Source organism: Calypte anna, chromosome 3, assembly GCF_003957555.1.
Source record: "Calypte anna isolate BGI_N300 chromosome 3, bCalAnn1_v1.p, whole genome shotgun sequence".
Classification (NCBI taxonomy): Eukaryota; Metazoa; Chordata; class Aves; order Apodiformes; family Trochilidae; genus Calypte; species Calypte anna.
This window is the reverse complement of record NC_044246.1, coordinates 6,666,248-6,688,912: the sequence shown is the minus strand read 5'-3', so window position 1 is coordinate 6,688,912 and position 22,665 is coordinate 6,666,248. Positions and strand designations below refer to the sequence as shown.

Below are 22,665 nucleotides of genomic sequence, written 5' to 3'. Positions count from 1 at the left end.
CCAGAACATTCCCACTAGGCCAGACTGAGGTTTCCCCTTGAAGAATTTCCCATCTGTCTGTTATCTATGTTTTAAAATATAAGTTGTGAATCTGCAAGATGATCCCCTAGCTCCTGTGTCCACACAGTGTTCTAATGACTGCAAGATCAGGGTTTTTCTCTGGGCTTGGGATACAGTCCGTGTTGGCCCTCGTTCTCCTAACTATTTAATTCTGCTTCCAAAAGAAGGGACATGAAGGTTAAAGACAGCAGCAAATTGCACAGACTTTATAAAATAGCTTGATGCAGACAGATAACTACACATGGCATCTTTTAGATGTTCCTAGAACACTGATATCAGCTGTACTTTTAGTATGTTAGCTGCATTACTATATTTGTATGAATTGAAAATAAATAAAATCTTTCACCTTACTTGTTGGTTTGAATTATTATTAACTGTCCCCTTGATTTTATTTTCCTTTACACAGGAAGCCTAAATGCATTATAGAGTAACTATATCAGGTGTTTCAGCAGTACAACTGGATCACACCAAAACACTCAAAAGGCACAGTGGGATTCTATCACTAAATCACAGACCTCACATCACATCCCTGAACACACCAGAGCACAGCAGCACAAATGAAGCACAGGGAACACACAGTGAAGGATGCCATGAAGGCTAAGGTAGGAGAAATGTTTAACCTGTTCCAAAAGGTCATGAAAAGGAAACCCTCAAACCATTGGCAATATGTCAAAGCCAAATTCCTGGGACCAGCAGAAAGGATGGTACAGAACCATCCCACAAGGGACATTAGTAGAAACTCCATCACAAGGTCCCCAGATCCAAAGCTGGGAAAGGCCTCCCTGCTGCAGCACATCCATAGAGCTGAGTATATGGTATCAGAGATGACAAGCCAGCATCCTCTGCACCAGCAGTAGATCTGCTCCAGTAACTAAGTGAATTTCACCACAGTTCCTTAATTTTATAATTCACCGGAGATGTCATCAACACAGCACATCACATGTACTGCTAGCATTCAGCATTTTGTTTGCATGAAGAATCTGTGGAGACCACCTTACAGAGCAGGTGACCCAACCTTATGAAGGTCTAGGGCTGTAGCGGGAGGAGCCATTCTTGCTCCTGAAGCTCGACAAGCTGCTGGTCTCTTCCAGGACTCCAGCCACCACACAGCGCTTCCGGGGTAGAAGCGTAGCGGGAAGAACCTTTCTTGCTCCAGAGGCTCGACGAGCTGCTGGCCTCTCCATGCCTCGCACCAGAGTGAATTTCCCCTGTGGGTGTGTGTTCCACCTTTATTGGCCCCCTGGTAATAGGGGGCCTGCCCTAACCAGGCACAGGTGGACTCACACCCACTCTTTGGCAACTCGAGGCACCTGGTTTATCTTGTTTCTCTACATAGGGCTTCCTGTAAAACATGCAACCCTTGCCCCGCACTGAATGATTGTATGTCTGGTTTGCAGTGATCACGATTAACAAAACCCTCCCCTCCCAAAAAAGCCAAACCACCACAACAGAGTGTGTAAATATCCATTAAAGAATAATTTAGCAAGCCTGAACCCAAGAAATGGCAAGAAGACTACTATGGGTGACATCATGAGATCTTTCTTTCAGAGGAGATTACACAGAAAGATTATGTTGTCCCATTGGTCTAAAATGGAAGAAAACTCAGGACATGGAAAGATACATGGAAAATTCAGTATGGGTCAGTGCATGCACTGTTTTTGCTTCAGCCTTATTTTTTCTTAGGGGGAGAAAATAAGCTTAGAGGCTTCACAAGGTCTTTGAATAAGCTGAAACATTAAAAATATTTCAAGTTTTATTAGCAGCAGACAGATAGCATCTTTATTGGATCACCTGAGGTAACATAAAGACAGAAATTTGCAGGCAATCTTTCCATGTGAGAGAGAAGCATCAGTCTAAAGCATGAAAATTGAGGTAAGTGTTCAGGCAGCTCAGGACTTTGATGGACCATCAGTGTAATGTTACAACAAGTCTACTCCCTGAAGGAAGCTTCTTTCTTTTTCATTACTGTTGATGACACCCCTTATGAAAGTTGTACAGAAACCAGCATCTGTATGATCCAAATATGTGAGTTGCAGTCCAATAGGGTTGTCCACTTGCGTATTTTCACCACTTTAAAATAATTCTCCCTATTTTAAATGCATTTTCAATCTGAAACATTGACATTTTAGAAGCAGGAGCACATGCAATGCTTAAAATTCCATTTGAAAATAAAAAGTGTTCAGATCTGTAGGACAATTCTGGTCTAAGTCTGCTTTTCATTTTTGGAATTTCAAGAATCAACCAAATACAAGAACCCCACTCAGAAAAATAATGTCAAAATAAAAGAGGCAAGAATCCAATTAATATCTTTAGTAAAAGCATTATCATGCATTATAAAAACTGTAAGATAGCTTTGCCTGTTCTTGTCTTTACAATATAACTCCAACCTACTCAATTTGTTAAGGTAAATTAATTAGAAAAACAAAGGAACTGTCAGGGAAAAAATACTGTCTACTAGTGCATTCTTTTAATTCTGAATATTTCTTAACATATTCCTATCTCTAAGCAGCCCAGAGTGGTCTATGGTAAGATTACATGTGGTAAATTTAATAATCAAGGGAGAAATAGTGTTATAAGTGATAAAAGGTCTGGCATATTTTATTTATTCAAAAGTGGGAAACTCTGCTAGTCAACAAGCATCAGCTTCTGCAGAATGTAATCACATATTTAAAAAACTAAACTTGCAAGGACAAGCAAGCAAAAACTTGTGCTACCTGTCTTGAGTCTGCATTTAGGTACACACATTCTTCACCCACGTTTTTGTCTGTCTTAACTCTAGCCATTGGTCCTAGTTCCACTAGTAAAGCTAAAGTATGTTAAAGGAGCTCCACCAGGACTCAGCGGAAGCAGATCTCTTCTGTGTTACATATCTAACTGAGTTGGTTGCAACAACAGAGAGCTATTTACCTAAGAAAACTGAACACTAAACCATATTAGGGAGAAAAAAAAAATAAAAAAAAAGAGTGAGAAAGGGTGTTTAGCAAGTTGGAGAGTTTATTGCTACTAATGGTGAGTAATGGCTCACTAGTAAGTAGAAGGGCTGATTAAGTATACTTCTGTAGGATCTGACCTGAACAATTTCCTATACTATACTTAGTCATTTAGATGACAGAATTAATTGTATGGTTCTAACATTTGAATATGACAGGAAAATGATGGGTCTGTAAGCATGTTTCATCACAGAGCTACAATTCACACTAATCTTGACAAATCAGTGAAATGACCTGAAGCAAACTAGATGCAGATTACCAAGAAGTCTGGAGTGCTGCATTCCTCCAGCAATAACTGCAAAAACACAGGATGGAGAAGTACTGGCATTGAAGAGAAGAATCTGGGGAGTCAATCACAACCTAGCCTGTTTTTTTAAAAAATGTTGTGCTTTTGTAAAAGGCAAATAGAATATTGGAATGTCTATGTAGAAAAATGGTGTGTCTCAATACCTTAAGTATTTCTTCCAAACTTCTCAGTGCTGGAAAGGCATTAACTCTGTTTCATGCACAAAATTCAAGAATATGGCCCAGTTGAAGAAAATGCATGAAAAAGCCATGAAAATAATAAAATTCTAGAAAACTTAATTTATGAAAAATACAGAACCACTGGGCAAGTTTAATCATGAGAAGTTTGAAGAGAGAGTAATACTTAAGAAGTCACAACAGAGAATAAATCAGTCCTGTGCTCACTGGAGTTAGAGCTTAATATTGATAGTCATGAACAGAAACAATAATGAGGAAGATTTAGATTAATTTTTAACTTTAGAAGCAGTGAAGCACTTGAAGACATTGGCTGGGTAAATGTGGAATGCTTTGTTGGAAATACTTGATCTTTAAGGTCCCTTCCAACTGAAATCATTTTATGACTCTATGGTTCTTGGACATCATTAAGATAAGTCTGATAAAGGTGTCAAGAACAGCACAAGCATATTTGCTTTTGCCCAAAGTAGGGGAATGGACTAAAATGCTTTCCCAGATTCTCCCACTCGTACTTTCTGTGATGTTCATGGAAAATTCCCAGCCTCATCAACATCTACACTGCAGCCTTGAAAAATGAGAACAAACAAGATTTGTTTTCCTTCTGGATTCTATAGCTGAAAAGCCCTACAAACTTAGGTATATGTTATACAGGGACTACAAACCAAGGAACAACCCTTTTAAGGAATCCAAGCACTTGGCATGCAACAGGTGGCTGTAGATTTTGTTTCTGTCAAGGTGTTCTTTCCTGTGATGATCCCCATTTTCCTCTCCTGCTTTCCTATGACTCCCTAACGTACCTGAGAAAAAAGAAATATAATACTGGAAAATTGTCAGGGCTACTGGAGAAAAAGAAAGTAGAAGGGTGAAGATAGAGAATAATAAAGAAACAAAGATGAAGAAATGTAACAGGATAGAGAGAAAGAAGATTCAAAGTCAATAGGCAGAAGTAAAAAGCTAAACGTAAACCAAATTAAAATGGAAGTGGATGTAGTGATATGTTCTATGGGTATAGAGATTTCCTGAAATTTGTATTATGATCCTGGAGAAGAGATCTTGACACTTGCATTTTCTTCCTAACTTTGCAACAACCTTTAAGTCACTTAAGACAGCCATTTTAAAAATGCTTTTACTGTCCAAGATGTTTAGCATTTTATGACCCGTGATTCCTCATATGGGACTAAAAGCCTTTTAACAACTATGGGAGCAGATTTTAGCCACAGCTAAGCACTTTTAAGCGTCTTCCTTCTGCATTCAAGGATAAGGAGAATAATAAAGCCTCCCATGTCCCATGTCACTTTCTAAGGGATTATTCTAAGGGAATATTTGAGGTGCTCAAACACTATACTGAAAAAACTCAAAAAGAGAAATAGCAGCAAGAAAGATTACTAAGTTGATAAAACTCTAAATATCTTGTAGATAAAGAACTGTAAAATTAATCAAAATCAGATCCTACTTTGAACAGATGGAAAACAACAGGTAACAGCTACTAACATCTTCAGCATCCATTCTCAGTCATCTAGAGGTAATTCTACATTTAAAAACCAAAGTTAGTTGTTTATCATAAAGCAGTTACCTATTACTGTAAATCTAGTTGCATGACAGTTATCCTTCCCTCCATAAAGTCTTAGTCAACTATGATATCTGACAGCCACTTAGGGATGGAGAAAGAAGTTGCTCAGGGACTTGTTAAGAATAGCAGTGACTGTGAATAACCCCACAGATGCAATCTGAGAAAACATTTTCACATACAGAAATTCTTAGCTTTCACCTCTGGGATGAAAAGTCACTGTCCCTACCTCTCACTAATAAGGTCAGTTTTGGGCACCACCAACGAAGCTGCCATTTCTGGTGGTTTAAGTGATGGGGACACCTGTCCCCCTGAGAGCTAAACTGAGAATACAAATCACCTCATAGACATTACCAAACAGCCTGTGTGTATTAGCAACCTTGTCACTTACTCACCTGGCCTGGGTTCAAAACACTGACCTAAAAGTGAAAGGTTCCCCCCAGACACATCCCCAAGCAATAAATTAAAAGTCCATCTTCAGTACAAGGTTATCTTTCATCATGAGCTGGGGTATAGGAGCTGTTAGAATATTCCCCTCTGAAGGCTTTGCAACCCTGGAACTTTTCATTAATATTGTCACCACCTTGCTAAGAGGTGGCAAAGGTCAGGATTTTGCAAATCAGCTTTCTCTTGGGTATGAAGGACTATTTTGCATTGTAGTTTCTTCATTTGCATCATATGCATGATTCCTTGATAAAAGATGGTCACAAACAGCATTCAGGCACTACTCTTTAAGAACCCTTTGCCCAAATGGCAACATTCAGCTGGCTTATAGCAGCCGTGGATAATTCATTGTAGTTAGGTGAAGGAATGGGGAGCAACCCCTTGCTCTTAGCAGTGATCTTACCTCTTCATTTTCCCTTCTACTTCAAGAACAATATGTATGATGTCATTTACAATAATACACTATCTTTCTGATTACACTATTCTCTTTGTCTTCTATATAAAACAACAGGTATGTTAGTATCTTGTCATAATAGAATTAATACCTCTGAATTTTTTGGATTGCATATAATTAATGCATTAAAATGCTCAAGGTACAAGATTAGCACTACAGAATGGTAAATAACTGGTATAATCTGTGAAGTAAACATAAAGTTCTCAAATTACTAACAAATTTCCAAGTTATAATAGCCCCCATATTAAATTGCATTCTCTAATGAGAGTGAAAAGACAGACAGTGACTAAAGACTCAGCATTTAAGTCTTTGCTTTTCCACAGCTTTTTGTACATCTTTCAAGCAGTCTTTCATGTAGTAAAACCTCTTTGCATATCTGTCCAAAATCTTTATCCCAGAGTAGAGGTGAAATGTAAATATGTACCACGGATTGAAAATTACAAATGCATAATTAGTAGAACCCTGTTCATCTCTAAAATTGAGTGACTGTGCAGTATTTTACAGTCTTGTACAGCACATCCTGCAAATTCAAAATGCTGTGGCAAGTGAAAGAACTCTTATCTCACAAACCTCACAAAATGAATATTCATTTAAAAAGTATCTGTGATGCACAAGGATTCAGAACAGAGTTCTGTAATGGAAGCAGATATTTAAAAAACAAAACAAAACAAAACAAAAAACCAAAAGAGGGACTAATTGAAACATACAAATGAGAAGTTTTGGATAATTTATTTTAGATGAATGGCTTTTGATTCTATTAATTTTCAGATGTTGACTTTTTATTTCCATCAAAGGAAAAGTTTATGGACATGTTGATCTCTTTCAAGAGGTCATATTGTGTCTAGTGTTTAATAATTTAAAAATTAAGGGATCATGGCAGATTTGGGGTTTTTTTTTACATGCAACACTGCCAAATTTTGCCCTTCACAATGTCTCCTACTGAAATCTGCAGAAACAGAGAAGCATCACCCACAAGGACCTGTGTCTTTTCCATAGACACAGTACTCCCACACAGCGTGACTGGGAGTGTGCAGCATCCAGACTCAACCTCTGAGGACTGCCAACTATTTGCATGGCACAACACTATTTTCCTTTAATAGGGTAACCTAACTTTAGAGCACAGCAGCCAAAAAGTCTCTGTTCCAATACACCATACTTTGCAGAGCTTGAATTTACACTATTAAAACTGAGTAATTCCGACATTGCAACCTGAGGTAGCATGGCTGTGGAGCTAACAGCATACACAGCATTCCTGACCACTTTACACCACAAAACTTTGCAGTGGATAACTACAAATAAATCAGCTCACATTCAGTTGTCAGAGCATCAAAATACATCTACCACTACACTGCACAAAGCTGGTGAAGCAAAGAAAAGTTGTGCACATTTTATAAATGCTTTAATGGAATATCACCTATGAAATAAAGAGTGCATTTTTGCATTTATATAGAAATATAACTTCATATTTCAAAATATGCTGTCCAAAAGATCCCTCTCCTCAACCAGTCAGGGAGATGACTACTGAAAAAAACTAAGGAACACAAGGAAAGAAAAAGGTGAATGTCATGGGAGCAAAATATTCATTTAAAAGTTTAACTGCTAGAGTCAAATAATAAAAATAAAGAAATTCATTCATTTTGACATGGCTCAGAAGGAGTTAATTCTGAAGCACTACCTTCCATGCTCAGCATTTGTATTTCATGAGATATCAACAAAATAAGAGACATCTTCAAAAAGCATTCACAGTAAAAATGCCAATGTCTTTGGAAAGGAGCTGTTTCAGCAACTCTAAGTTTTTACTTTATTTTACAAAACAGCAGAAAACCAGCTGTTGGTCTCTCTTTCTATTTTTTTTCCAAGTGGTCACTTCACTGTTGGGGAATAAAAGCATTACCTCTTATATTGGCCTCTCCCTGGGGAGAGATAAACCCAAATTATAGACAATATAAAAAGGGTCTCAAAAATTGTGGTGGACAAATCTGCAGGTGTGCTTCAAAGCCCTTTACGCAGCCTGGGGCTTTCTCTCAAGTATATTAAACAAAGAATATGCATTACCACTACTCTATCAGTGCCAAAAAAACCCTTCTAATAAAGAGAAAACATCTTCTATTCTCCTTTGCAGTCTCCAGTTGTTCCTCCAGCTGTGTCTTACAGTGTTCCTCCCAGTTTCACAAGAGCTCCTGAGCTATCACAGAGAGTGCTAACATTTTTGTTTCAGTAGATATGAATCTAAATGACCAAATACTATTTAGGAGGAGATGAAAGAAACACTCACACATTACAGTATGGAAGGAACTAAAGGTATGCCCTCTGGAAATAGAAGGATTAATTAAAGTAGGCTAATCCAGGATTTAGTAGACTGGATTTCCAAATGTCTTTCTCTTGCTTTCTCTGTTGATTTTCTTCACCATGCTATCTTGATCCAGTAATTATATACTACATTGCCAGGTAAGGAAGTAAATCCATTATAAATTGGTCAATGCACTCAATCAGAGTGGTATAAAAGCAGGTTCCTATCCAATTCATCAACATCCTTCAAAACATTTCCATCACCAAAAAAAGGTCTCCTGACTAATAAAGCTAAAACAGATTTTTATAGTTTTTTCAATTCCACACACAGCAGCTCACACCTCTAAGTCCCTGACACCAATAAATGATGGGAAAAGTATGTCAGGGGTCAGACCCCAAGAAATTTAGAGAGTAAAATTCATCTTTGCACTGTTACATACTACACTTGAAGATGACCAAATGTAGTTTCACTTGTAATTCAAACTAAGGTTCCAGTTGAGATTCTTAGAGAGAAAGGAAAACTTCATGCATTAATTCCCAACTATGCAAAAAAAAGCTCTTCTGTGGCACATACCCGAGGTTATTCAGTGCAGTATTTCTCAGTACACAAAGCATCTGTCCAGGCTAATTTCTTTACTATTGTTACTGATGATTTAAAAATAGATTTTGAGTTCATGATTTTTTTAAGAATCTGTTTTTTAAAGAACTTGGTAACCTCTGCTGTTCAAGATATTTCTTAAACATATTAGATTCATTTTATAAGCGCTGGGTTTTTTTATGAAGCATCACCCATAAAGTAACATTTAAAAAAATATTTAAAAGCCAGCAGACTTTCAGAAAAATTCCAAGGTTTCTACATAATTTTTAGTGAGGCTCAGGCTCCTAAATTACTGAGGTTTTCTTAAAAACAGAATAAAAAGCCATCTTTGGATGGCTTAATCAGAAGTGAATATGAAATTTAACAAAGTAACATGGTCTCAAGCACTTAGCTAAGAATAGATGGGTAAATAACAGTGATGGTTGTAACTGCTGAAAGCATAAACAACTGTGTTTTAGACAGTACAGTGTTTGTGATAGCCAACTGTGTTGTCAATTAAACTCACAGTTATTTGTTTATAGCATATCTATTATTAAGAGGAGCCATGCTGGGACCTGTGCTCAATAATGGAAATGAAGGCTACAGACAAAAGGAAAGCAAATAAACGACAGCCTGGGGTATTGCATTTTATTTGTCTTTTAATATTAATGCTAGATGGATGATAAGTACATTGTGTATAGTAAGTACGTGTACAGACAGAGCTTCTTGTGCTGCAAACTACGTTACTGAAATTATTTGGGATTAAGAAGTGGTAAGAACAGGGGGGGTTGTTTCAAATTTCTTCAGTGATCTGGTTTATAGCAGATCATTGTACCAGCAAATGAAGGGGACTGGAAGTCTACAGAGTAGGGTCAAAGCTGTTCAGCTGCTCTGACAAAGAAAACACATGGTGATACAGCTGAAGATAAACTTGGACTACAGAGGTTTTCCACAGCCTAAAGAAATTCATTTAGGTGAAATAATCCCCCAGAGCTACACAATAATTCCTGTATCTTTTTTAATTAGTATTTAGAGTAGCTGGGTACTAGTTTTATTCAAATGAAGGAGTGCAAAGTCTTAAGTCTTGCAGCAGTGAAAAACTACACTGGTGCCAAGATGAAACATAAAACGGAGCTAAAAAATACCACTTCATGCAAGATGGTTAAGCCTTTCTGTGAGTTCCAAAATAGCAGCCTGATTTTCAGAAGTGCAAAATGGACAGAAGTTCCTCCTGACGTCAATGGAAATGCCTGGGTGTTCAACACCTATTAAAAATATGAGTGTTTCCTTAGATGCTTAAGAAATAATCACAGGGGCTAATTTTAGACGAGGGTAGCCACTTTCTGCAGACTCCTGCTATGGTAGTGAGGGTGAGCGAGGCTTGTCTAGGGGGCAGTTCAGAGTAGAAGCCATCTGCTCTAAATTAGGTTTTGCTTGCTATCAAAGGAATGGATGAGCAGACTGATTTTGCTTACAGGTTTGTCAAGAGAAATAAGTATCAGATTTCAAGTTGAAGGGATTCTAACAGTTAAGAGCAGTAGGGAGGGGAGGAAGCATTTGAAGTAACTAGAAAAATCTTAATCATATCAGGTACAGGAAACACAGAACTTTCATTTGTAAAGCCATTATATAAGTATTACAACCACTTTTGGACAAAGTGATACAGCATTCTAACTGAAAAGCAGGGGAAACAGGGACCAGACATAAGAGCAGCAGTGCCCATTCATGCGCTTAGGACATAAATTTAGGAGTAATTCTCTCACTTGTGTGCACCCATGGAAATTTGAGGTCCAAAAATAGAAACTAACTAAACATTAGCCAGACAACTGTCAGCTTCTACTTCCCTCTGGAGAGGCTTTCTGAAGAATGAAGTGTATTTCTACAATTAAACATTTCAAGTGGTACACTTTCCTAAAAGGAGAAGATTGCATTTCAGAGTCTTCTACCTCTATTTCTGCAAATGCTCTGTTGCTGCAGAGCAGTAACACCTGCCCAGTAATTCTTTCATACCAGTAGTTTTAGGGTTACTAGGACCATGCTATCTTGATCTGTATTAAAGAGTTACTGGTAGAACTAGCAGGAAGAGCTACTATAGCATTTGTACAGATGGGTGACCATAACATTGTATTTGCTGGTTAAGTGCTGTGGAAAGGGGCATCTTACCTAATTCTGTCAGGTGGATAAAGAGCATTGTATCGTACCTGTACAGTTATGAGCAGCTTTATGCATCAAGTCTCTCAACATGAGGCATATTTAAAGCCAAAAAAATTCAGTGGTAAGAACAAAAGTCACCACACACCCCTATCTCAGCATTTAATGACATGCTGCTCTTCCAACATTAAAGAGTTGAATATCACCCCAAACTACTTTAAAAGAAATGTAGTTCAGGAGGAAAGGGATTGCCTGATGAGAATGCATTCTTGGTTTTGTATCAGCACAGAGTAAAGAATGCATAACCATAGAAGACATTCACTCAGACTCAGCAACTTTTCACTACTCACAGTGAAGAAATTCCAAATCAGTTACACATTGTTTATCCCAATAAATTAGGGCTCAGAAGAAATTATGTTTGGCAGTAAAGCCATCCAACACAACTCAGCTTTCCCAACTGTGTAAGCACTTTTATATTTGTTTGCTTGCAAGGATATAAAGTAACATGCAGGAGGGACATCTTCTGACTTGGAACAAAGCTAAGCAGCACAAATTCCCATCTAATTCTGCTTCACTGACATGCTTCCTCCTGCATCATGTCCACTTTCATTCCAGATACAAACATAATGCTTTCTTCTGTACAAGTTCTAAAGCACTACCAATATCTATATAGTATTCTTTGTTCACAATTAAAGAGAAATATAATTCTCACCCTCATTACATTAATTCAATAGAACCATACAGTGCAATACAGAAACAGACCAGAATTTATGCAACAGCAATGAATTTTATGTCAGGTATTTGGTATCCCCTTTTTACATCATAATGATGGAACCCCTTTTGTCCCACTTGTAAGAAGATGAAAGGGCTTTGATGGAATATTTTGAATTCTGGTTAAAACCCACATTGGTTAAAAACAGCCAAAATTCAGCTTGTGGAGCTGTCTTACTTTGATTTTGAAATTGGTGATATACATAATCACCATACAGCTTCCCTCTAGCTCTTAAGAGCCTTGATTGCAGGTTATGGATACCCACTTAGATCCATACTTTCTTCCAATCCTTATTGTCTCACTAATGAGGTGGGTCTATCAGCGAACACTTTACTATACAGATTTCAGGGAAGGTCTGTGAGAGCAGGTAGCCTTTGCTTCCCATTATAAAATGGTTCTGTTTAATTTATTTTCATAACCACAGATATTTGGAGGGGAATGACAATCAACAGCTGAATTGGGACTGTAGGAATCATCCATCTGGTAACACTAACAAAAGCATGAAGAGCCTGGAAAGGGCTTGGAAATGGAAACAGAAGCATTGAGAGGGCTGTTTGAGTTTAAACAGAAAACATAATATTAATACATTGGTTTCTTGCACTGAGTATTGATAAAGAAAACCCTCCTATTCAAAAATAACTCTGCCTTAAATATTTCTAGTTAAGGGAATTTTCCTAACAGCCATCTTTGAATTTTCTTTCATACACCAGCACCACAGTAGTCAAGGCCCTCTTTAGCTGCAGATCTTATTAACAGCTTCCAAGAGAGAATATGAAGCACACGGACAAAATATCACTATCCTTTCCACTATCCTTTCAGCATGATTCTCTCAACCAGCATTCCATGCAAGTAACATCAGCAAGAGGAATTTAACATGTTACTATTTTAACAAGCACTGACCTCCAAGAGACCAATCATACAGAACAAGCCATAAACACATCCCATATCTCTATAGAGTCCCTCTACCCTACTCTCATGGCAGCTTTTCACTGGATTGGAACAACTGCAACTCTATGTCCTTCTGTTGCATCAGAGTTTAATATTTAGGACAGTTATACTATTTGATGAAAAATCAAGAAAAAGGCAAGAAAAAAAATAAGAATGTCCATTGATTACCACATTCTGCATCAGACCTTATATGGGGCTATCAACCACTGAGAAAGTCACTTACAGATCACCCAAGATTTAAAAGGAAAGAAGATACAGTTTACATTTGTGTTTTTAATACTAGGGATTTTGGTATCCACTGTTTGAAAATTCTCAGTGCACCTGAAGAAGAAGCATTTGGCCTTGGAGTGCTGAAACTCTGCATCCACAGCAGTGTGTATCACTTGGCAAGACATTTTTCTTCTACAGAAGACATCACAGTACTGGCTGAACACCAGAAAAAAATAGGTCTAAAAGGGTGAATTTTTTTGCTTTTATAACTATTAGTAGTAATAGAAAATCCTGTATTTCAACTTAGAGAATTCCCAAGACACATACATCATTCTGTGTATAAACAGAAAGGGAGACAGAGAATTGCAGTGAAGAACTCAGTTATAGCACATGATGTTTCCCCTGACTAGCATTCTGCTTTCAGCTCTGGAAGATTTTCCTCCTAACAAATGTAATCCCCTCCTCAAATGTGTCCTAAGGCTACTCAGCCCAGGACCCCCATTTCTATAAGAAATATCCAACTATTAACAAGAAAGCACTAGGAATATGTAATGAGAAGGCTGGTATTATCCCAGAAAGGAGCACACCTTTTGCCTCCCTCATAAGTCTCCATTCACTGCTAGCTCTCATCCTGACCCTGTTCCTGTTGCTCACTTGAAGAGGAGAGGGTACCTCTCTCTGCTGTTGGAGCTTAAGCCTAAGTCTTATTACTCAGTAAAAGAATTTTTCACAGTCTTAAAAAAAAAATTACAAAAAGAAAACAAAACAAAAAACCCAATCCAATCCCCAACCCCTCCAAACCCATAACGAAACCCCCAACTTTTATTATTTATGGATAAACTCAGTAAAAGAGCAAGGCCTAGGCTGGAATGCCCTGTATAGACTGCAGGTACTGCTATTTTCTCCATGACAATTATTTAAATCTGGAGCCTGTAAATAGATAAGGATGGTTCTGCAGTACTGAATTTTGCTGCTGCCATCCAGCCTCTCCAGCCAATGTTTTCCTGCTTCACATTTCCTTTTCGCTCATTCAGGCTTGGTTATTTCTCTCCTCTTCCTGGAAGAATGAAGCTGTTTCCTTCCACTACTTCATACATCTCACTTATGAGTAGACCTCTTCCAGGAAGAGGTTGTGGATCTGAAATCAATTTAGATTTCATCCACAGAAGACCACACAAACTTCAGCATGACCCAGGACACTGACTGTAACTCTATTTATAGGCAATGAAGCCAGGCTGTACACAAGGTCAATTATTCTTTCAGGCTGCAATCAACCTGTCAAATCTGCTGAACTTAAAACCAGAAGTTGAAGCAAAACCAGAAAAAAAAAGGATGTCCTAATTCATAGTCCTGGTAGCTTCTTCCAAATAATTTGTCACCCATATAGCTTTCAAATGCATTTTTTTATTTGCAAGGACAACAGGAGTTGTATTACCAGCCAAGGGAGGTAACACAGAGAAATCCTTATAGCTCCCAGTGAAAACGTCATCTAATATATACTGCTGAAGACTGGAAAGACACAGCTTTTTTTCCTAAAGAATCTTTTCCAAAGTTCTCACCCATGCGCAGCATTCAATGTCATTAAGATGTTTTCATTCTACACCAGTGTGAAAAATCAGCAAAATGGTTAGAAATTGCATTGGCACCTGAGTTAAAACCCTTCTGCATTAACCAAGTGGTGTTATCAGGCCATAGAGCAAGCTAGAATTAGATCATTCATCTATAAAAATAATAATAGTAAGGCAAGGAGCATGTGCAATAGTGTCAGAGATGTGTGTGACTGAAGAAGGCACATGAAATCCATGGAGCCAGCTTAGTGATTTAGGACAACAATCCTGAAGAAAGGTTTTTTCACAATGTTTGGATCTTTATCCCAAAAGCTTAGAAGTTCCTTGAAAAACTATCAAACCACATTAAGTCAAAGTTTTAAAAAGCAAACCCCTACTATAAAGTATTTATAGCAAAAGTTAGAACGAAAGAGCACCATTTAACACAGAGCTCACTAAGCAGTGTTGGTGGTCCAAACACATTGCAAACAATACAGTATTTTGAGTAACATTGTTGGACTTGGTTTCCTAAGCTAAGGGACACCGCATTTTCCTGTGTTATTTATGGTTATACTGGAATACAGGCTATGGAAAACTAAAAGGTTCATGAAGTTTGTTGATTATTTTAAAATCTTTAGAAATAAATTTAACATGGAGAGAGAAATATCAGATTTTAATACTGCCACTATCAGATAGTATGGTTTTTAGTTCAACTCCAGCCCAGCAGGGTAGGGACTGAAAGACAGCTTACTCACTAGTCTGACATACCACAGAACCAGCCACTTCTATCAGATGTTACAAATACCACTGCTGTCTTCTTTCTACCAGTGCAAAAACAGAGGTCTCAGGTGAGGTGACCTTCCCTAAGATTACAGAGCAGAGTGAAGAAAAGAATCCCACCCCCTCTGACCAGACTTCTTGATTTCTAACACTTTTTCATACCTATGTAGTACTGAAGAAACAAAGGGCCACATTTATAGGTCTTTCAACTGCTGTTTAAGCACATGTGGCCAGCGAAGGGTACTGGGAAGTCTCGTGATTGCCATCTACATGTTCAGAAGACAGCAAGGCTGTAGATATCTAATTAGTTCCTTGTCAAGCCATGTTCATCCAAAATAAAAACATTTTTTGCTATTTCATCTTTCTTTTAAGTTTCTGCCTGAAATTACCAACCATATGATCCTGTTCAGGTTTTTACCACAAGTGTCTAATGCAGCAAATTATCAAATTGTGTTTTCTTGATTTGATACAGGCTAAATGTTACTCCAACTAAAGCATTTAAATTCTTCACACTGAGAGAGAGCTAAGCTACAACTCAGCTTCCTTTCCTATAGTGTACTTTATATTTATTCTGACATCTGCAACCACCAAGGAGCCTGGATTACAGCAGACTGTAATACTCTATGAACCATGGTTATAATTAGGTGTCACATCCATTGTAATCCTATGGACGTCATCATGTGTTACCAGCATCTGTTGACAGATCTCATACCAGGCATATCACTGAAATGGCAAGTCTGGAGAGGGCAGCCCACAATAGAAACAATGGCATTTATTTTTGGTTTGTTCCAAGATTGTCCAATAGAAAATATATGCTGCCAACTGCCAGGACTCCGCTGAGATCACTTTTCAATATTATATTACCAGTTAAAACAAAGATCTGTGTCCATGAATCTGTAATCTTCTCCTAATAAATAAGGAACTGAAGAAGCACTTTGTGCAGCTGTCTTAGCACCAACTAGAAAAACACAAATTTGAAATTTTGTAAAGTTTATCAGACTCTTTATCATGAAAGCACTTGTTTTACATTGACTAATAAAGCCAGATTCCTTTCCAAGACAAGGAATGGATTTCCTCTCCTGAATTTTATTTAAATATGGCATTACTTTAACATTAAAACAAAGCCCCAGGAGCTGGCACATTAAGTAGCAAAGGCACAGATTCTCTGTGGAAGTAAAGCAAAGTCTGTTTGAATTTACCAATGTGGATACTGAATTTCTGCTGAAGCACTGTCCCTTTGGATGAATGGGAAAAAAAAATTGCCATGGGGTCTTGTACTAACTACTCCCTGATCTTCTGTAAGCATAAGAAAGTCTACAGAACCCAAACTCTAATTTTTTATCATTTATCTGCATTGCAGAAAACTTGCACTAGATTTTCCAGTAATCTGCCTGTTATTTCTTTGTTTTAAGAAAAGCATTCTCTGAAATGCTGGACAATTTAATCTTAATCAGATGTAACTATGACCTGTTAGGGCTGCGTAGTTTCAAATCACTGAAGCACTTAAGCATTAAGATAGTTTTCATTCTCATTATAAAACATTAAAAAAACCTTCACCATTTAATAGATCACCATGTGTCAATTTAAAACAAATGTCAGTGTTGATGCTATTAATAATTGGTTAGGAGTTGGCAGATAAAGAAAAGTGAACTTCAACCTAGCCCAAAACTTCTCCCACTGTACCTGTACAGCAGGATCTGAACAGGTGTGAATGTAGGAAAATTAATAAAACCAGATAAAACTCACAGGAGGAGGAAGGCTACAGGTAAAAACTGAGAGGAAAATATTGGCTCTACTGATTCTAATGGAAAGCAAACCCATCAGTCCCAACAACTCTACCAGCTTACTTTTACAGCTATATTTTTATAGTCCAGCTTTTATAAAGCTGTGACTGTAATAGTGGGTTGGACACTGTCATCAGATATAAATGCATAACTTCTACATAAGTTTCTGAAGTGAGCTGCTAACCTACCACAAAACATAGCCAACCTCATTGTTCTCTTTTGTTTTTTTATTCTTGTAACCAGCAAATAACCTTTTAATCCCAGATCTGTCAGCTGTGACTTCAACATCACCTTTCACATTAGGTAGTAACAAATCCTTTACGGTATTTCGTACAGTATTTATGCTCCTTAACACTCAGTGCTCTGAAATAAGACATTGTATTGATATTGCAACTATTGCTAATGTACCAAATCACTCAAAACTGCTGCTAGCATTATAATCTGTGTTTAGAAATGCAATACTTGCTGGAATAACTATTTTCTTACATCTAAAATGCAGGAAGCATTTCCTTTATATATTCCAAGGATTTTTTACATCCCTTTTTTCACAGACAGTGAATTTGCGTGGGGGAATCTATTAATGAAACACAGTTTTCCAAGTAGAGTCTGTATATAATTCTAGCCACTATTTTCCTCATCAGATCATTCAACTAGAATTAAGAGTAAATTCTAGTACAAGCTTACTCACAGGATCACAATATCAAAAGTGATTTTTCTGCTCTCAGAAATACTGCAAACTTTTTTTACACACCAATTTTGAACCATCTCATTTATCTCCCTGTTTATAATTGCAATTTACTGTTTTTGAAAAGCTATCAGACACATACATCAAGCCAGAGTCCGATTTCCAAAAGACCCAGGATGTGATGTTAAAAATTACTGAAATACTATTATATAAATCTAGAGGTACTGACAGAGTATTTCCAGTGTAACATAGAAAGAAAGTGCTAATTCTCTTAAATCGTTTTCATCTTACGTAACTTTAATTTAAGAATTCAAAAAGTGAATGTTTGATAGTTAAAATATAGCATAGCTCACATATATTATATATATTCTCTATACGATGTAAAATATACTCTCATACAAAACCAGAACCCCTTACTGCACAGCCCTGGGAATTCCATATGCAGTATAGCAATAAAAGAGGACATAATTCCACACAAAGGCACATACACAGACACACATTACTTTATTTCCAGACCTTCCTTTGCTGTTTCTCCCATGCTGGATCCAGGAGCAGGTCCCTGTCCCATTCTTCTTCTTGGGTCATGTACTCATCTTCTTCATAGTTGTAGGTGTACTGCATGTTTGTTTCTATCTGGTTCATGCTACTCATGTTAGCAGGGGATCAGCTTCAGCTGCTGTAGCTTCTACTACGTTTAAATATATAGAGATGTATTTAATGCTTAGTGTTCTTGCTGATGGGTTACAGTGTCTTTTTTTTTTTTTTGTCTTTTTTTAATTTTGGTCTTTTTTCCAAAGTGACAGGAAGTGAATATTGATGAGTCTTGCTGAGAGCAGAGGCTGCAGCTGTCAGGTATGTGCTGACCTTGGTGACCTTCCCTCCCTCTCTCTCTCTCTGCTGCTGCTGCTGCTGTCGGTCCCTGCGGCTGACCCTCCGGAGAAGCCCAGCGCTGCTCCCGGCAGCGGCTTATTATCCCCGCCGGGATGTCACGTGGCGCGGCGGCGGCTCCAGCCCCGTTACGAGTGGTGAGAGATCCCCGCCGAGCAGAGACCGGGACCGGGACAGGGGCCAGGACAGGGGCCGGGACAGGGGACGCCCCCGCGGGCGGGGCAGTAGCGGGAAGGAGCACCGCGCCCAGCGCTGTGGTGTTCCCGTACAGGCCAACGGGACTGCCTGCAAGTGGGCAAGGCTGACAAGGGAACTCGCCTCCCATAAGCCATAGAGTCCACCCGTCTGCCAGTCTATCCTTCCAATTGGGTAAAATAACGGCTATACATATATTTATATACACATATATATATACTTTTTTTTTTTTTCCTGCTGTCTTATATTTCTGCTTTTCAAGAGCCATCTATGACTTGCTAATGTAGTTTGACATTGTTTATCATTAGTCCGTAGTCTGAAAGAACACTCGAGTCACACACTTCACACTTTCCTATTCAGCTTAAGGATAACGAGAGTCAGCACAGAAAAGGACACTTAAGACATGAAAGAATTTTCAGTAAACATCAGGTGTGGAGTTAAACTGGAAAGTATGGAAGCACAACTTAGAACAGCAACATGTAGGAAACACGCTCCTCAGGCACCAAGAACCAGATACGAAATGGAACTAATGACGTTATAAATGTGTGACAGGAACCATTCCCCCATGCTTTCCACAGGGTAAAATCTAAAAAGATAGCACTGAGATCAAGCAGCCTTGCAAGCATGTCCTCTATGTCTCAGGTCATATCATTTGAGCTGCCCTGCCAGCTATGTTTCCTCTGGGAATTGGCAAGTTTACTACGTTCTTCATCAGCCAAGGTCGTCCTCTCTAGCAGTATCCACAGTGGATACAATTCAAACTTTTTTATAAAAAGATAATGCTCACCAAAGCTGAGCTTTTGGAAAGACAATCAAAAGACAAAAAGACAATCAGATAGATAGGAGAACTGTTCAGTAAAAGCAACCATAGGTCTCTGATCTAATGTGAATGAATAACCTGCATCATTTATGTCTTCCACTTGATATTGCTAACTACAGATCTATTTTTTGCCAAGTCGCCCTCTATCCCATTAAATCTTTGCAATTTAGAAGAACATGTATCCATGCACAGCTAATACCTACCCATCCGTTCAAACTTCATAAATGCAGCTCTAGGACTGCAAGCTGGAATTCAGAAGAAGATTGCAGCATTTCATGCAGTTAAAACAAACTGAACTTCCAAAGACTGACTGATGTACATAGATCCTGTAAGATAAACAGTCAAAGATTCGAATTCCAAATCTAAGCAGCAAAGTCAGGACCACACACTGTTCAAGTGCAGCTCAGCACCCTCTTAAGACACTCTCAGACAGTATCAAATAACAATTACAAAAATAAATAAAAAAAAATTAACATGTACACATTGTGTGTATGCTGGTGTAATTTGTATGGTTTCATTTCATGGCTGTGTAGTCAATATGGTTTGTGATACATATCTAATTTCAATAACCTAAATGACTATATAAGCCTTTGAAGTAATTAAAAACATTTCTTATTCACTATAGAGAGCACAGGAGAAATTTCTAAAGGAAAAGCAGGAAGAAGCCAGGGAAGTCCCAGGAGTATATATATAAAGCTGTAACGCTTGGATCCAGAGCTGCCTTCTGCACTTGCAAAAACCTTTGACCTTTTATTCCCTACCTCATCAGAGACATTGAAACCAGCTTCAGGCCTGTCCCCAGAACTGCCTGTCTGGAGATCAGCAGGGATGAAGTCAGATGATACCCCAGCCACTCACCACTGTGCAGTTCAGATGAGCTTTACAGGCACTAAGGACTTCATCCAGGGAGGTGCTAGTTCATGGCCACATTTTATTTTTTGGCACTAATCCTGTAACAGAGGCCAGAGTGAGCGTGTCATGAAATAAAAACAGGTATTATGAAGTCAAAGAATGGCTGATCACACTGTGGATTAGGAGCCAGAACCATGCCTAGTTTTCTGGAATTCAAAGAGAAATCTACCTGTATATTCTGAAATAAGGCTATTAAGCTTTTTTACAAAATAAATGGATTTATTTGAAACTGACACATAGGCACTGTTCATTTTTTCATGTATACTTGGTACACAGGTGAACTTGGTACTTTCATAATGAAAGAAATAACCCAAAAAATTCAAGTTAATTCTAAATAGGAATAAACCCACATTTTCCTGTAAGGAGAACGTATTTAAAAGTCCAATTTGGGTAGGTTATATTAGTTCATTCTGGATGAAAAAAATATTTCAGAATGAAAAAATGTGTCTGGAAGTCTAAAAGTGTCAGAATAGTGGGCTTCAACTTTGAGAGTTGGACTTCTTACCTGAGAAACATGAAGCTAAATGTAACATCCCCATTTTAAAAAACCTGCCTATCCTGATGGTATCTGACCTGTTTTAGGCTCCCTAAATAACAGCTTACTGCCCCTTAATCAGACAGCATGAGTAGGCAGTGGAGATATTTATAGCTGGAGCTTTAGGAGGAGTATCTGGTATTTTATTCACTACTTTAATTTAATTTTGTAAATGGACTATGCAGATGGTAATGAGAATCATATGAATGGAGGTCCATAGTAGAAAGAGAGCCAAACTGGACCTCTGATGCCAAACTTGAAGCTGAAAGGGAGATGCCTCTCTCAGCTCACCTGGAGAAAAGGAAAGCTGTGCTCAGCAGAGTGGTATAAACAAAGCAGTGCACTTCAATCAGCTTATTTCCACATCAAGGGTAGGTTAGGACTATACCCACTGGCAGAGTTGAACAGCTGAAACCTTTGTGTGCCTTAGGAGGAAGAAAATGAAATCAAAACAGAAATAAATAAGTTCAACAGGAAAGAAAGGGCAGAAGTCCCAAGTAGAGAAAAAAGAAGAAACAAAGTGAACCATATAGATATGTAATTTTAAGTTGATCTGGCAAGACTGTTGAGAGTAAGCAGGTATATTTGAGGCAGAAATGACAGATATCTTACAATGTGGTAAGACAAAAACAATACTCACAATTGGAAAATAGATCAGAAGGAACAAAGTGGCCCAGAAAGATCAGAAATGGAGATGGCAGAGGTGAATTGTTAACTATTTTTATCTGTTATTTGGCCAAAGGTGCTGTAATTCATCCTAACATAAATGCTTCTAAGGACCTACCCAGGAAAATGCCTTAACCCCAGGAGAACACCGTAGTAGCAGAGTATCATTCATTTCTCATGCAAGAGAAACAACAAGGTCAGAACTTTCCTAAAAGGCACAGGTTTGTGGCTGAACTCAGTATTTTCAAAGTTCATCAGACTTTCAATCCCTTCAACTTGCTGCTTACTTTTCCCTCTCAAAAAAACCTTTGAATGAGAAGAAAAACAACTTTTAAATAAAACTTTAAAAATGCTACAGATTGCAACAAGGTTTGCCCAAAACATTATTCTATTTGAAATTCATGAGATTTACAATAAGAATTTCCAGATTTCTCTACTTAATCACCTGTGAAACAATCAACTGCTGCTTAGTTTTCAGCTGTAACACTTGTGTGTGGGAACACAACAAAAACTCCATGTGAACATGTGCCAAAATTGTCTTAGAGAGGACACAGGAAGATAAAAAATCTAATGAGAACTCAATAAGCTGCTGAGTCTTTCAGCATTCATCTTTCCCTAGGCAAAAGCTGTTTCTTTGTGAAAAAGAACAGTAGGATGGGTTATCCCGAAAGAAGCCAATGAAAGATAAAAGAAAATAAAGTGATTATTCTCTTGTGTAAACTGCTAGCAGAATATTAAGAGAGGGGTCAAAAACCCTTTTCAAAGCATGTCAAACTGTCACTTAAAAGCTACTATTCCTAGTAGCAAATATCCACTACTTTAAAGGTTAACCACCAAAAAGCGGAATAATTAAAAAACATTGATAATTTAGGTTGGTCAAAAATGTTGGATTCTGTTAAAATTAAGCATGT

The 22,665-nt window shown here is 38.0% G+C and overlaps 1 protein-coding gene across 1 annotated transcript in view; it reads right to left on the bottom strand.

The window, feature by feature from the left end:
- The window catches only part of ACTN2 (actinin alpha 2), a 67,271-nt gene extending 48,572 nt beyond the window's left edge, over positions 1 to 18,699 (bottom strand). Inside the window, exon 1 of the mRNA XM_008496494.2 lies at positions 18,255 to 18,699. Coding sequence (XP_008494716.1) covers positions 18,255 to 18,389 — 135 coding nt within the window. The 5' untranslated portion in view covers positions 18,390 to 18,699. The remainder of the gene's footprint in view (positions 1 to 18,254) is intronic.
- Positions 18,700 to 22,665: the final 3,966 nt, after the last annotated feature.